A 17,256-nucleotide genomic window follows, 5' to 3' on the forward strand; every position below is an offset into this window, starting at 1 on the left:
TATTCCTGCAGGTCCCCACATCTGTACTCTAAAGTTCACGGTGGTGGGGAACACCTTGACAATCCCCATACAGGGTCAAGTCCCTTTACTATATGTACACTGGCTCTGTATCTATAACAAGTTAACTGCAGTTGCTCACACTGTTTATATATAAACAAACAGATTTACTTGAGTCTCATGTACTACTCCTTATTGAAGGGAATATAGGTCTTATCTGCAGAAAGAATATTCTGGATACTGCACCTATGTAAAAACATGCACATGCTTGCAGAACACCTGAGGAATAGCGGGTGTAAACACTTGGTTCCTAAATTAAGAGGGACTGATTCTGTGGAAGAAACATGCTGCAAATAAGTGTTCCAGTTAGATCCTTTAAAAAACAAAAAACCACACACCCATCTCCCCGCCCTCTCACTCAGTTCTAGTTACAATACTCTCTAAGCAGAAGACTAAAAGTTTACTCTTCATGTTTGCAATCATTATAATGAGACAAGCAGATTTACCGAGCAGTTGAGAGGAGAGAACGATATTTACACATTCACTTCCCTCGATTTATCTCAAAATGTTTGTCTTTGTCTTGGACTGGCAATATGACTCAGACAGCCCATATAAATAAATTTACAGAGAAAAATTTGTTCCTGAAATAAGCCTCGCTGGGTTATATTGACTGAATTGTTCAGAGAGACTCAAAAATATTTTTAAAATAAAAAAAAAGTAATACTAGTCTTCAACACTCCTTAAAACTATAGTTTCCAAATGTGCTTCACAAGAGACTCTCTATCTGCTATGGCCACCAAAAATCTTCTCTATTGTTTTTCTTTGCTCCTAGCTTTATGAAATCCAGGAATTGCCATCCCTGCTCCTTAAATTATTACCTGTGAAAATATGGAAGTTTTATACCATTCACCCCACACTACACTATACTAAATGTGACCTTCTATATCCACCCCACTCCCATCTCTAGTTCCTCAGGGAAGCTACTTACAATAATCGGTCAGATCCACTTTTCTGTTAAACTCACTTTGTGGAGTCTTAAGGGACTTCTTCAGACTTGTTGACAAGAGTTTCTTTGATTTCTGTGTGACTAATGATTTTGCTCATCAGAGAAAAGGCAAAGGGTAAAGTTACAGCAAGAAAACGTTTCAACCTGCGCACTGAGGGATACAGCATTCATGAAGTCCGTCAATGCAGAAATTGTAGCAGCAGATAAAATGATAACTTTTATTGATGCACAGCTGTAAAAATTCTGAACTGTATCTTACCCATTGTTTTCATGGTTAAGAGTTCATATAGGCAAAACACACAAGCTGGACTAGACTGCATTGGCTCTATGTACTGTACATGGCTTAGATACTTTAGTAATGTGTATGGTAGAAGTGTTTCTGGAGAGATTAAAAATTAGTGTTTCTCAACTCGAGTTGTCAAGTGATTAAAAAAATTAATCGTGTTTCACAGTGCGATCAATCAATAAAGGATTACCATTTCTTTAAATATTTTTGGATGTTTTCTACATTTTCAAATATATTGATTTCAATTACAACACAGAATACAAAGTGTATAGTGCTCTTTATATTTATTTTTATTACAAATCTCTTGTTTTTTTACAGTGCATAGTATTTTTCAATTCACCTAATAGTACTGTAGTACAAGCTCTTTATCATGAAAGTTGAACTTACAAATGTAGAATTATGTACAAAAAATAACTGCATTGAAAAGTAAAATAAGATAAAACTTAGAGCCTATAAGTCCACTCAGTCCTACTTCAATTTGCAGGAGATAATGCTGCCCGCTTCTTGTTTACAATGTCACCTGAAAGTGAGAACAGGCATTTGCATGGCACTGTTGTAGCTGGTGTCGCAAGATATTTACATGCCAGATGCATTAAAAATTCATATGTCCCTTCATCTTCAACCACCATTCCATAGGACATGCGTCCATACTGATGACGGGTTCTGCTTGATAACTATCCAAAGCAGAGCAGACCGATGCATGTTCATTTTCATCATCTGAGTCAGATGCCACTAGCAGGAGGTTGATTTTCTTTTTGGTGGTTTGGGTTCTGTAGTTTCCGCATCTGAGTGTTGCTCTGAAAGCATGTTCCATACCTTGTCCCTCTTAGATTTTGGAAGGCACTTCAGATTCTTAAACCTTGGGTTGAGTGCTGTAGCTATTTTTAGAAATCTCACATTGGTATCTTTGCATTTTGTCAAATCTGCTGTGAAAGTGTTCTTAAAACAAACATGTTCTGGATCATCCAAGATTGCTATAATATTAAATATATGGCAGAATGCAGGTAAAACAGAGCTGGAGACATACCGTTCTCCCCCAAGGAGTTCAGTCACCAATTAACACATTTTTTTAATGAGCATCATCAACATGGAAGCATGTTCTCTGGAATGGTCGTCGAAGCACGAAGAGGCATATGGATGTTTAGCATACCTGGCACATAAATACCTTGCAGTGCCATGCAAATGCCAGTTCTCAGTTTCAGGTGACATTGTAAATAAGAAACAGGCATTATCTCCCGTAAATGTAAATAAACTTGTTTGTCTTTGCGATTGGCTGAACGAGAAGTAGGACCGAATGGACTTGCAGGGTCTGAAGTTTTAACTTGTTTTGTTTTTGAGTGCAGTTATGTAACAAAACAAAAATCTACATTTGTAAGTTGCACTTTCGCGACAAAGAGATTTCACTACAGTACTTATATGAGATGAATTGAAAAAACTCTTATCATTTTTACAAATATTTGCCATAAAAAAATAGTGAGCACTGTACACCTTATATTGATTTCTATTACAACACAGAATACATTTGAAAATGTAGAAAAACATTCAAAATGTTTAACAAATTTCAATTGATATTCTATTGTTTAACAGTGCAATTAATCCATTAATTTTTTTAATTGCGATAAATTTGAGTTAATTGCCAGAGTTAACTACGATTAATTGACAGCCCTATTCTCAACCTTTTCAGGCTGGCGACCCCGTACCGAAACTGAGAATTTTTCACAACCCCTTCACGTTTACTATAAAATTGTATCAATGATAAGCCTGTACAATTTATTGGTGTGTTTTTCAAGAGGTTGACCTGGAAGGGTGTAAAGGGGGATAAGGAAGCAAGATTTTCTTTGCTTTTGATTGCAATGCAATTGTCAATGGCTCACAACCCCTCAATTGCCTTTCATGAGCCCTCTGAGGGGTAGAGATTTTCTATGTCTCTTGCACTACAAAGGTCTAATTCTGTCAGTTGATAGATATTCAGCTGGATAATGTTCATATCAATATTTTGCAATTTGTCTTTGCAGCTATCTCAAAAATGACAATAACTGGAGAATACAAAAATATAACTTACCTTTATATTTGGTCTATTTTCCTGACATACACTGCAAGAGTTTTAAACCATCTACCTCCAAGAACAAAAATGTTTCAATGCACTTGTGCAGACTGAGTAACAAATGAAAATTTGGGGATTAGATCATGGTATCTGGTTTTTTTTTTTTACTCTGAACTCCCACTGATGTGTTCTGCTTTAAAAAAAAAATCCATTGAAATAATATGGCTATTGATCGAGAATCAAAATGTTAGTCACAAATTTCCAAGCAGTTGTTCTAGTCAGTGAAGGATTTTAAGTTATGAGAAATATTTTTATTGTTTCCTTCTAAGCAATACAAAGAATTAACACGCAAGAGAATACCTATAAATATTAGAAAATTGCATTTTGTGTTTGTCATTGCCTGCTTCTCACATTTCACAAATGCTTACTATTCAGTGCTCAAAGACCAAAATTATAAGAGTTCAATTAACTAGCAAAGTGGGAAACAGAACTAGAGGCAATTCAGTCCATTGTGCCAATATCCATGGATTGGCCAGGGTTCTTTCCATACAAGACATATTGGGGCCAAATTTTCAACTGATAAACTGACTTAGGTCTACTGATTTAAAATGGAGCAATGCAAATTTAAGCCAGCTGTGACTCTAGCACATGGCTTAATCCTGTAAACATGCATACACATAAAAAACTTTGCTCACACGGGTAGTCCCATTTGACTTCGGTGTAAGTACTCATAGGATCAATGCTATAGTATCCAGACTGGAAAAAGGCAATTCATGCATGGAAAGCTGATTCTCTTTGGATGGAAGAACTGGAAGGGAACCGCCCCCCCCTCCCCACACACACACACACACGCCAAGTGGTGGGAACCTCCAAACAGAACAGAACATAGTCTGGAAACAGGAGTTCTAATACATTTTATTTTATTAGAAAATTTCAATGTAATGAGGTGCACTATTTCAAGGTTTTACAGAAGCGTGATGTCATTTGCTGTTGTAGTTAGCTGACATTTTACATTTCCTTTGTGTTCAAGTAGTCTTTGTATAATCACACAGCATATGTACAATGGCATGATAATACATTCAGTATTCACAGTACAATAGTTTGCATATAAAAACACTGTATATCCAACAGTTAACATACATTCATACACACAGCATATATATATATATATATATATAAAAAAAATACAGCACCTTTCCTCATCATATGGCTAAACTGATAATGGATCACCCGGCTGAAATAAAGTCCCTGAAACATTGTTCCACATTCATGATTTTCTTTTATATGCTATAGTAGCAGTTGGCTTGGCTAAAAATTTGTATCATATTATATATACACACACACACACACAAAATTGATTGCTACTGCTTCCATAAACTATTAGCTATCTGAAATATACTAATGAGTGCATTAGCAAAAAGGACTGCTACTGCTATGTCAGGATGAAAATTTGTTAATCTATCATGATAAAGCTCATAACCACAATATAGTTAAAGACAAATGATCTACTTCATTCTGAAATACAATTTGCCCTTCCTCACCTCCAAAGACTCTCTCATTGCTGAGAGCTTAGTCATCATTTTACCTAGGAGTCTTCCAATTAGTTTTGAGTTGTTTGTTTATCTTGTTCCTTAACAAAATTTGTTTTTAACTGTGTATAAAACTTCCCCCCCCCGAGCATTAGAACAATCTACAAAAGAACAAAAAAAAAGATTTTAAAAACCAGTAATAAAAACTGCAATAAGCAACGCTTAAAGAGAATTTCTAAATTGCCTATAAGCATAGATGTAATCTAGAATGACAGAAAGTTACAGAGAAAAAATAAGCAAAAATTATTTTGTCCCAGGTGTATTGATCTTGAGTAAGGAAAAAACTTTTAACTTTTATGTAACTATTAAAAGGTGTCACTGGATGGCATATGCAGCACTATCTAGGAGAGGAAAGTTTACAACTATGAGGGAACATGACTTTAGGGGGTCCTTATGGCCAAGATTACTAAAACTGTGGGCCCAACCCAAAGCCCACTGAAGCAAATATATTACTTTCCCCTGACTAAAGTAAGCCTTCAGTCATACCCTGGAGTGCATAAAATTAGGCTCCTTGGAAGAAAAAAAAAAAATTTCCAGCCAGTTATTTAGGGACCTACTAAGGACACAGCAGGACTTTGACAATCTTGGCCTAAACATTTATAAAATAATCTATGTATTTATATACCACTACCACCATGATATATCTGAGCAACTATTCTCAATCATTAATCAGTCATTGACTACATCTAGAAAAACTTTCATATCGGGACATTAGACTAAACTTACTTATTATTTGGATAGTTTTCCCCAACCAGTCCTTTGGGTGGTTAAAGAAGGATTTTCTATCAGATCCCATATACTCTACCTATTTGAATCTCCAGAAAACATTTAATGCTGCACTTCTAAAAGAATGTTAGTTTATTCAACAAACTGATGTTATCTACAGGATTATGATCTCAGGAGATAAACAGTGCCAAGAGGGAAAAAAGCAGAGCTGTCATCCCCACAGATTAGCTCATCAGAAGCATCACTATCATTGAACCTAACAGGACACATAAGTGTCTTTTACTATATTGGTCTCTTTCTCCTACGTCGTCCAGTCCGAGTCATCCTCTAAGAGTTGGTTTGCCCATTGTATGTAAATTATTCATCCATATACTGCAAAATTACATAGGGACAAAGCCAAAATATGCACTAGTAAGATCAACAGTCTCTCTGAAGAATATAAACAATGCAAAAACTCAAAATACACCATTCCAAAATGAAAATCAAACAGAACAATTAGTTTACAGAGGTGTACTTACTATACAAAACATCAGGGTTGTATTCCAATTTATCAACCCACTTTCTCACTTACAAATGCTTGTCTTTTTAGGTCTACATTTTCCTCAGAAGTGTGCTATATGTGCTATATGCCTTTAGTACTATGAGCAATCAGATTTCTGTCATGCCAAAATATTGACCATACGAATTATAGGTTAAGGCCCAGCTTTTCAGAAGTGTAGCTTTTAGTGTTTTATTTTTTTTAAAGCGTTTGCAGAACATGTTTGTTCATTTCTGTTTCTGTCTTCACTTCATAAAGACTGAGATCCAGGAAAGCATGTCTATAACTCTAGGCACGAGTGGTCCTATTGGAGACACTGGGGCTACTCGCCACACTACTCATGTTCTTGAGTACTCTGCTGGATTGGGGCTTTATATTGTCTAGGTAGTATGATGCCATATGCCATCAGGAATCATTCATCAAACTTTTAAACATAAGAGCATCCCCTTGTTAGCAAATTCCTTTTCGGCTCAATCACTAATTACAAAAGTTGACTAAATTTTGTTATTGGACTCTACTACATTGGATTACATCCTGGGGTGCCTTAAAATTAAATTTTCCAGATAACCAGACATGTTGATTAACCTCTGAAAGCAGTGAGTTAAACATGCCTTGATATACTGATTGTAGACAGCAAATGGGATTATATTCCATGCTGCTTTAGCCATTTTGATCAAAAACTATATCTGATAGGGTTAAATTACCTATTCCAATTTTCCTCACACTGAACAAGATTTGGCTCCACACTGTTGCTACAAGAACTTTATTTAACTGACTGTTAAGCATCATTAACAACAGCTCAATATCTCCCTAATCAAATGATTCTATTGCTAGTTGATCTTGCTATTAAAAAGTGTGTACTAGGTCTACTTCCCCCCCCCACCCAAGCTGTTCCAACAAGGTGTTAAAAGAGGAGGCCCAGCCTGTTCTGCATGGATATTAAAGATCCTCTGGCATGGTACACAGTAGTGTGGATTTGCCAAAAATGCTCCCCTCCAAAGCCTCAGTAGTAAAAACAATCACACTCACGCTCAGCTGAAAGCACTTAGTACCACCTGACACCCATTGACTTCAGTGGGACTCTTTGTGGATTGAGGTATTGTTCAGCATGAGCAATGGTATCCATATCTGGTCCTAAATTACTTGTATTTTTAATAAGAGGTTTTAAATAAAATTGCTCTTTCAATATGAATCCTTCATCCACGCGAGCTCTCTTTTCCCTTAAGAATTTTACTCAGAAATCTTCTAATCCCCTTAAACTTCTCCACAGGCTCCTGTCAGGACCAAAAAAAGAAAGAAAGAAAGAAAATGTTTTGGGGACAATCAAATATTTTCACTTTAAAACTTGTAACTTTATAGCGATGGGACATCCTTTGAAATGAATCCAACCACACTGGCACGGGCATGTTAGATGGATGTTTCTGCTAAAGTCTCAGCAGTGAAATAATTAGCAAAGTTGACACTTAAATTGCCATTGCTAGGTTTCTCCTCAGTGGGGTGATGAATCCAAGTGGGTGTACAGTACAGTAGTCTTATCTCCCAGAACTACTGTTTCCGTGTTTCTATAGGCTCAGCAGGGAAGCTTTGCATTAGTTCACATTCGGAAGGACTAGACAATTTTTCTCAAAGGAAGCTTTAATTTGTTGTTTGTTTTCAGGTTTTGCAGACACATTGGAAATACCATATACCTGCAGAGAGATGCTGAGTCCACACAATTGATGGCACACATTTCCATTGATGCTTCCTTTTAGATTATGCATTCTGTGAACAGAATCACTGTCCCTAATAACTAAGCTTCAAAATAAACTATTAAAATTAATAGAGGATATTCACACCTCTCTTGGCAAGATTCAAGATAACTGGTTGACATGGTAGAAGATCTCTTCACAGCAAAAAGGGCTATTTATGTTTTTGCTGATGTTGGTTCTCTCAGTGAATGCTTAGTCTCTGGAAATTTCACCAGAAATCCACATGAAAACATTATTTCCACATTTACATCTGCTTCTTCAGGATCTCTCGGGATCAGAGTCCCTTTAAACAGCGTATCTTTCCTTAATCTTATCCAAAAGATGTATAGACTATTGTCATCTTTTCTCCAAGCTGTGCATATTAAATACTCAGTTTCCTCAATAAAATGGTACCAATAAAATTTGGATAACTTCCCTGGAAATAGTGACAGTAATAAAGATACATTGCTCTGATGACACTTTTCTTCCTGTAAAAAGCATAGAAGAATATTTATTAGGAGCTAATCAATAGCCATTTGCTCTCATTCTGAAGCTACTTTTAAAGTCGGCCAAATCTTGCCTCTATGGGCAATCTCTGAACAGATTACTTTCCTGCAAGCAATAAAGATCTCCAGACTAAGCAAACATCTTGTTTTATTAAGTCTGACTATCACTCTCATGGTCTAGTGATAGATAAGTTACGGAGGAGAAAAAGACAGCCCACAAAAGAGGTCTTAACATGATATTAAGGAACACTGCTGTATTACCAAGTTTTACAAAGCAGCAGTTCATTATTTTTTCCTGTAATCAGAATGAGTAAGTGTTGGATATAATTCAAAATGGATGATAAATTCTATATAAAGTCTGTATGTACTAATATGTGGAGTACATTAGTTAAGAAATGTATATAAGCAAAAATAACCAATTAAAAAAATCTGTTTTATAAACACATTTTGTGGGTGCAAATATATACATATTGTATTTTGAATCTTTAAATTGATGACACTTACAGTTCCTTCTCAGGAAAATGGGCACCCACACTGTTCCTGAAGAAGAGTCTCCATTATTCTAATACCCTGTAAAGAATACAGACAAATCACAACTTACATATATATCACATATATTAAAACAGACACTACAACATGCAAGCAGATGACTTGTTCAGATCATCCAAAGAACAGGACAATGGTCAAATCTGGGAAAAAAAAATTTACTATCTTATTATAAAACGGCAATAACTCCATTGTAATTTTGTCTGCAGCAATACTGGGGTAGCAGTGCAATTATATAGCTTGGTGTGTGCATATGGGGTAGTGGGAAGATGAGGAGGGGGAGGGTTTACATCATATTGTTCCCACAGCATTCTATTCTAATGGAAGGCACCTTGGCCTAGCAGCTGGAGCACTGGCTTGGGACTCCACACATCTGGGTTCTAGTCCCAGCTCTTCCGCTGGGTGAACTTTGCCAAGGCTTTTCACTTCCCTCTACCTCCATCTGTAAAATGGGGATAACACTTACCTTTGCTGTAAGGAGCTTTGAACTCTATGGATGAAACATGCTGCATAAGAGCTGGGAATTATTTTTAATAAAGGAGCATCAGATAAACACTGCTGGAAACTGGGGTAAGCGCTGCTAATACATATGACACTTGCTTTATCTACACTAAAGGACTACACCAGAGCAAAACACACAGGTTACTTGTCACTGACTGCTGAAATAGGGGTTAATCCTCAGGACAGGCAATGTCTTAGGCAACATACATTAGCCTGTTCTATTTATTGATTCATTCAAACTTTTACTAAACTATAATAATCCAATATTCTGGGAGCCCCTGAAACATTCAGAAAGAAGCTAAATAAGCAAAGAAACCCAGCTCAAGTCAAACACGTCAGTGACAAGAACAGTAAATTGGCCTCCCCATGTCACCACTAACGAGCCCTAGCCCAATATCCAGGTCCTCCCAGGCAAAGGATAAAAAGCAGGCCTTACAGCGCACCTGTATGCTAACCAACTCAGGCTGTTACAGTGCTAAGGAGGAAGAAAGCAGTAAAGATGCAGGGCCCTAATGGAGTACGCCCTGTCAGACTATGTATAATGTTTGCTACTACATGTTCAGATCCTGTTGGCGAAATCTTGGCCCCACTGAAATTAATGGAAGTTTTGCCATTGTCTTCAATGATGCCAGGATTTCACCCTGTGTATTCTTCTGTTCAACAAGCTGAGAAAATCCTTGCTCAGGTCAAGCTGCTGCGGGGGGAATGAAAAGCAATTACTAGTTTTAATAAAAAGTTTAAGAGCACTTCTTTACACAGCTCTACATTAAAATCAGGTGAAATTGTTGACTTGTATATAATAGCTCGCCTTCCATGGACTATTCTTTCTATAGGAAGTGAGAGCTGGCTAGCTTAGCCCACCAGTCTAAATTAAGCATGCCACCATTTATAGAATAGAGCACTAATTGACATAAGTGAAGACTCCGAGGTTTGCCTTGGGAATTTAAAAATGTTATTTATTGAATCAATTATGTTCACAGTGTGACAGCTGCTTTTTCTTTTCTCCTCATAGCATTGCAGTCTTTCAAGCAGAATTGTTGAGAGGTGGGGAGAGAATCTACAAAATGATTTCAAAAAACAATATATACTAAAGGGCAGGTACAAGTCATTACAGAGTAACTTTTCAGTGGAGAATGACTAAATCAAAGACTAATCAATATATGCCTTTCAACTAAAGTTCAAACACTTAAATCTCAGCCCCAGGAGATCAAGCTTAAAAGGGCTAAATTTACACCGCTTACAGTGCAATGATGCACTTGAAATGCAGAACAAACATTGCTTACCCATTAAGCTGTCCACCTTTATAGATACAGCTTAAAAGCTTTTCTGATTGACAAGCCATAGAATAGTTTTATTTTTTCCAAGGTAAAGATTCCCCTCCCCCCCCCGGCAAGAATCTCTCTTTTCTTGCAAATATCCAGATACTACTGTATTAGTTGGCATAGGAGCCAAGAGCTTACAGAGTTCTATGGATTCCAAGATGCAGAAGTGTAACTTTTTGGGTGATATGTTCTTTTAGAAGTCTCACACAGGACATCTGATATCAAAGAAGGTACAAAAACAAACCAAGAAGGTGGTTGACAAAATAAATAAGGAAAGTCTGATGAATGGCAATCTATGGGATTCTCCAACACCATAGAAACAACCACGTTAAGGAACCTTAGCTAATAATATAATGTATGGAGATATACCTATCTCATAGAGCTAGAAGGGACCCTGAAAGTTCATTGGGTCCAGCCCCCTGCCTTCACTAGCAGGATCAAGTACTGATTTTGCCCCAGACCCCTAAGTGGCCCCCTCAAGGATTGAACTCACAACCCTGGGTTTAGAGGCCAATGCTCAAACTACGGAGCCAGCCAGCCAGCCAGCCCTTCCCTTCCTGGCAGTTTATAACCTAGGTGGAAACTAATATAGTCTCCAAGCTACTTTGGACAGAGATCATGTCTGTAATGTACCACATACAACTATTGAATGGTATAATATTAATAAAATATGAGATTAAGTGGCTGTTTGGAGAATTTTATCTTAAGTAGAAACCATAAATTTGATTCTGATCGGGAAAAAAAATCCAGGTCTGAATGTCAAATTCATCCCCACTTCCAGTACAAAGATATGTAACCTAGATGTTTTTGATTAACTAGCCACTTCTTACAATAATCTCCTCTATCATGCTAAACCTCTGAAAACAGCATCCTAATATCGTGTGTTCTTTTTGTAACCACAACAAAAACATTTGAGATTAAACAAATATTTGGTTATTATTTGCATGCCAAGTACTGTAATTCCATCATTTTAGATTAATTATATCAATGAAAACATTACTCATTTATTTTTCCATCTTATTATGCTTTTTGGTTGTTCTTGGCATCAAAAATTAATCTAAAAATATATTCCAGGAATGGGAAATACTACAAATATTGCAGGGCTTAAGAGACATTGGATAAGACTCAAATCAACACACTGGTATGCATGGTCATTTTATAAAATGGTCTTAAAAACAGTTTTACTTAATATGCAAAAGGCAGATTGTGTACGAATAGCTCTGCAGATGATCAGCAACGAACCTACAAACCAATTAGATCACTTTTTTTTTGTAAAGCAGGATAAAAATAAGATGACTTGTTGCTCACCAATTCCCCTTCAAGCTAGTAAGCATTTGCCAGCTGCTATGTCTATGTCTACACAGTATTTAATAAACTAGAGACAAGAGTTCTAATATTGAAGATGCCTTCTGTCTGACTAGTGCCAGAATGACATATGATATCTGGGATGCCCAGAGCATATCTGTCCAGATTTTTGAATTATTCCTATAGATAGTCTTATTGGCTACTAGGCAGAGGCACACTAGCCACAGAATTATTTTTCCCCTGCAGAGAAATGTTCAGGGGGAAAAATTATTTACATTCTTTACTTTCTGCATTGACTGTAATAATAGGAGACATACCTATCTCCTAGAACTAGAAGGGACCCTGAAAGGTCATTGAGTCCAGCCTCCTGCCTTCACTAGCAGGACCAAGTCCTGATTTTTGCCCCAGATCTCTAAGTGGCCCTCCTCAAGGATTGAACTCACAACCCTTGGTTTAGCAGGCCAATTCTCAAACCACTGAGCTATCCCTCCCCCCTGTAATGTAGCAACTACTCAAGCAGATACACCAGCATTCACTAGATTATAAAGAAAGATTTCGGCCTCAACTCTCCATTGCTCCAATCCTGCACTTGGTGCTTTAAGCCACCTTTGCACTCCCCGAGTCTCAAAACTGCCATAACTTACACTCTGGTTGCCCATGGAAAGCAGAGAATAGCAGGAAAGTAACTCCAATGACTTCCCCTCTCCCTTCCCCAGCATGCACCCTGTGCCACCTGGTCAATTCTGTGCTAGCAACCATTCATGGTTTGGGGCTCCTTTACACTGTCAGAGTATTATAAAAAGAGCCTTAGGGCAGCAATAAAAACCCAGGCCCTCCTGCAACATCTCTCTCTTCTTTTAAGTTCACTTTCCTGTTAAAGGCTAGTTTTCAAGCTCCAACTCCTAACTTCTACAAAACAAAAGGAATAATTCTGACACATCACAGCTTATTTCCCATCACAGGGTACAATTTTTGGTCAACGTTTCACTTAAATCGAAGAAGAAATTTTAGAGGTAGGAGTCAAAGATTTCAGTCATTCCATTTTTTTAAAAACACAGTTTAACAGTTATTGAGATCATATCTCAGTAATGAAACCTACTGAAAAAAAAAAAACAAAATCACCGTCTCTAGTGCTCCATGAATAGAGAAGTGCCTTCTATTCTATTACGATAGGAAATTCAGAGACACTGAATACTGATTGTGTGGGAAAACAGACACCTGATTGTCGTCTATTCATAACTGTAAATATTAAGACAGCATTTTCTGTTGCTCCATCTGAAGCCTATGCTCTCTCTCAATGCTTTCCCCTCCAGTCCCCTCAATTCCACTTCCCACGACCCCACCATAATAACCTCTCTCATTTTAATCCCTAAAAATGTAGGATTTAAATGTGGACTAGTGGCAGGGGATCGGGGGTAAGGATGGGTATGTTCTCTGTAAACTCTTCAAAATCCTGACCGTATTATACTTCTGTTTTTTATAAGCACTACAAATACCAGGTATAATGAGGAAGTGTCTTTCTGGCTACATGATATAAGTTTGGTACAGATACAAATCTGCATCTCAAGAAGATTGATTAGGTCTTAATGAATTATTTCATACATTTCTTCTTCAATGCAGAAAAAGGCAATTCATTAGGGGTAAAATGACTCTCCTTATTAATAGTCTCAAGATTGTGTCTTTAGGATTAATTGAACTACTACTGGCACAATTCTGAACAGCAGATATTTCTATATGAATTAATCTTCACCTAGTGCTGCCTTTGGGAATACAGCAAACCCAAAGCTATAGGAATCTTTCTAACACAAGAGTGCTCATTTATTAAGTATATGTTGCTTTAACACTTCAGAAGATTATCTTTCTATCGCTGAAAGTGAGCATATATTTTAGCTGAGTATAAATGGAACTCTCTCATTCTCAGCTCTTTCTAGTTAAAAATCCCCAACCAAGCTGTGATATACTAGTAATGCGCTTAAAGTTTAACCCATTACAAAATAAAGATTTATAGTAGTTATTTCAAAAGAATAAGGCTTTTTAGTGTAGCAATAGTAACCTAAGGGGGGAAAAAAAATGAAAACCACAGTTTGAAATATTTCTCTAAGTGTAACACCTGGAGCCATATTTTTCAAATCAGTCTCTCATTTTTTTAATCAGGTTCCTGAACCACCTCAGCAGGCTCCTCTCAATCCGGAGGAGTAGAAGCTGTAACTTGAGGCTCTCCCAAATAGCCAAGCCCCTCACTGTGTCTCAGAGAGTAAGCCCAGCCACCCTGCGAAGAAACCTCATTTCCGCTGCTTGTACCCACAGTCTTGTCCTTTCAGTCACTACCCAAAGTTCATGGCCGTACGCGAGGATGGGGATGTAGAGTGATCTGTAAAGAGAAAACTTCATCCAAGAACTAAGCTTCCACTGCTCCACCACAGATAGGTATGGCGCCCACATCACTGCTGCCGCCACACCAATCTGCCAGTCGATCTCACACTACCGCTCACCGTCACTCGTGAACGAGACCCCTAGACAGCTGAACTCTTCCACTAAGAGCAGCTGCTCCCCCATCACCTGGAAGGAACAGTCCACTCTCTTCTGGGAGAGGACCATGACCTCCGATTTGCAGTTGCTGATTCTCATCCCAGCCACTTCACACTCGGCAACAAAAACATCAGAGATCACAGTCTGAACATGCAAGAAGGACATCATCCTCCACGTCCCCATACTACATACACTCCACAGCTCAGCTGTGCCTTGATATCCTATCCAGGAAAATCACGAACAGCAGTGGGGACGAGACACACCCTTGGCGGAGTCCAACGCCCACCCTGAATGAATTCAACGTAATGCCAAGAATACAAAACACTGCTCTCACTCCGAGAATGGAGGGACCTGATAGCATGCAAAAAAAGTACTTTTGAAAATCTTACACCCCAAAAGTCTATCATTTTTATCTGTTCCTAATTAGAAGTCAGCTGAATACACCTTTGACAATGCGGGTCCTTTAAGTACATTTAAAAAGTGAAATTACTCCTGGTAAAGAAAAAAAAACACTGTACATAATGGAAAATTTAGGTCAGTTACATTTTTTGCGTTATGTAAGATTTATATCCCAATATGAAAATGCAGCACCACTGGTCACCCACCCACATTTATGTACATCAAAGCAACATACCTGTCAAAACACTCAAGATGTGTATTTTTTCAGTGAAAAGGCTTAATTAAGCATCTCTTTCGTTTCTAGCTGATGAAAAATTGCATATGGAGCCAGTTGGACACCAACATTTCCTCCTCCTCAAAACCCCCACATCCAACGAATGTAAGAATTCTACATCATTCAATTTCATGGTGAATAATTTGCATGAGATTTTTGTTTGTAAACCCAGATCTTCAATATGATATGCCTTCCTCAAGCTAATGATGTTGGAATATTATTTCCTTTGGGATACACTTCTGTATACCAGAGTGGCTTATTTCCTTTCATAATTCTTACCAAAAAGACAAGATTATTGATCCATATAAAATTGTTACAAGAAGATTGACTGTTGCTATTGTAAATATATTAAGATGCCTGAAGCATCCAGCATTACGGGGGGGAAAGTGAGCCATACATGCATGTTTGTTAAGTACTGTAAGATGACTGGATGCCAGAGTGCTATAAAACGATAAGCTATTATTAATTAGTACACTGAAATGTTAGCAGGAAAAAAGTTTCAACATCTAGAGGAAATGAGAATAACGAATTTAACCAAATGATTTAAAAATACACTCGGAAAATTACTATTACATATTCAAACTGTATCCCATTTCTTGTTCTATTATTTACAATTAAAGGAAAAGACCAAAGTTATTTTTATATGATGGGTAAAGAAGCCAAGTTTCAACTCCTTAAGATTTTAAAACCAAACTGGATTATTAGGGATTGGCAGAATTTGACAGGATTTCAAATGTAATTTTAGGAACAAATATAAATAATAAATTAAACCTACCTTCTTGACTCCTTGATTTAGAAAGGTTTGAGCAAAAGCTTCCAATACACAATTGAGCAACCCTGCTCCAGTAATGGATATTCTCCCTTTCTGGATGAACTCTGTCCTATAAAACAGGAATGTAACGATTGTAATCCTCTCTTTAAATGCATGGACAGTAATTCTATTATGAACTATATTTTAGAAACAGGCACAAAAATCAAAATTCACTGCTTAGATTCAGACAAGTGGATCAATGAGGGTACTATTGTGGGCAGGGAAGAACAGTGTTTTTGTCCATCATCGGGGAAGACACATTGTTATTCCTCAAAATGGTTTTGTTATTGTTGTAAAATTAATGGTGGTGAAAGGTGTAGCAGGAATGGTGGGTGAAGCCACCACAGTGAAAGACACACACCCCTTTTCTTGGTGAGGTTGGGCCATACTGACAGCTTTGAACACTAAAGGTCCTTTGCATCCGCAAACAAGCAGCAGCAAAACAAGCTTAACTTCCACACTGGCAAGCCAGCAAGCCTCAATCCTAACCTGGATATTTCTCTTCTAAATGTCTGAGTGTAGTTCAGTCTCTACGACCTTGCTGAGGCTGACCACCAGGTAACCAATTGTGGTGATGTGACCTCGCTCAGTGTCTCTGGGTCTTAGTTCCACATCTGTAAACTGAGCTGAACCAAGCTCGTTTGCTTTTGTCCTTCAGATTGATGCAACTTAATATAACAATGTAATGGAGTCAAAGAAAGATAATTTTGGAGTGCCGAGGTGCTGCCACACCCCCTGGCTGCAAGTGGTTTCCATCGTATTCAGGGTTGACAGTTTGGTTCAACGGCTCTCAAGCTGGAACAATTTCTATAGTGTGGATGCTGAGTGTGTAGGAAAACTGTTCTCAGAAACAGGAATGTGGCCACAACAGACAAAGCCACCATGAAGACTCAACCCCATAAAGTTAAGATTTATTTATTTTTATTTCTTTTTCATGACTCTGGGAGACAACAACAAGAAAAAAAGCTCACGGAAAATATTGATCACTGATTGATTCTTGTTGCACACAGCTGGCAATGCCACATCATTACAACAACACAGTCACAGCGAGAAGTCTATTAATGAGATCTAGCTACTAAATTATTGACTAGTTAAGTATTGCAAATTTGGCCTAATTGTTTTTGTGATGGAAGTTTAATTAAAGTGTCTT

The 17,256-nt window shown here is 37.6% G+C and overlaps 1 protein-coding gene across 2 annotated transcripts in view; it reads right to left on the reverse strand.

Annotated features, from left to right (window-relative positions):
* Positions 1–4,230: 4,230 nt before the first annotated feature.
* The window catches only part of PRELID2 (PRELI domain containing 2), a 47,542-nt gene continuing 34,516 nt past the window's right edge, over positions 4,231–17,256 (reverse strand). For both annotated transcript variants that reach the window (XM_030571932.1, XM_030571933.1), the window contains 3 exons: positions 16,071–16,176; positions 8,924–8,989; positions 4,231–8,401 (listed from right to left, as the gene is read on the reverse strand). In XM_030571932.1, the coding sequence (XP_030427792.1) occupies positions 8,933–8,989; positions 16,071–16,176 (163 nt within the window). In that variant the 3' untranslated portion in view covers positions 4,231–8,401; positions 8,924–8,932. The remainder of the gene's footprint in view (positions 8,402–8,923; positions 8,990–16,070; positions 16,177–17,256) is intronic.

Source organism: Gopherus evgoodei, chromosome 8 (genome assembly GCF_007399415.2).
Source record: "Gopherus evgoodei ecotype Sinaloan lineage chromosome 8, rGopEvg1_v1.p, whole genome shotgun sequence".
NCBI lineage: Eukaryota > Metazoa > Chordata > Testudines > Testudinidae > Gopherus > Gopherus evgoodei.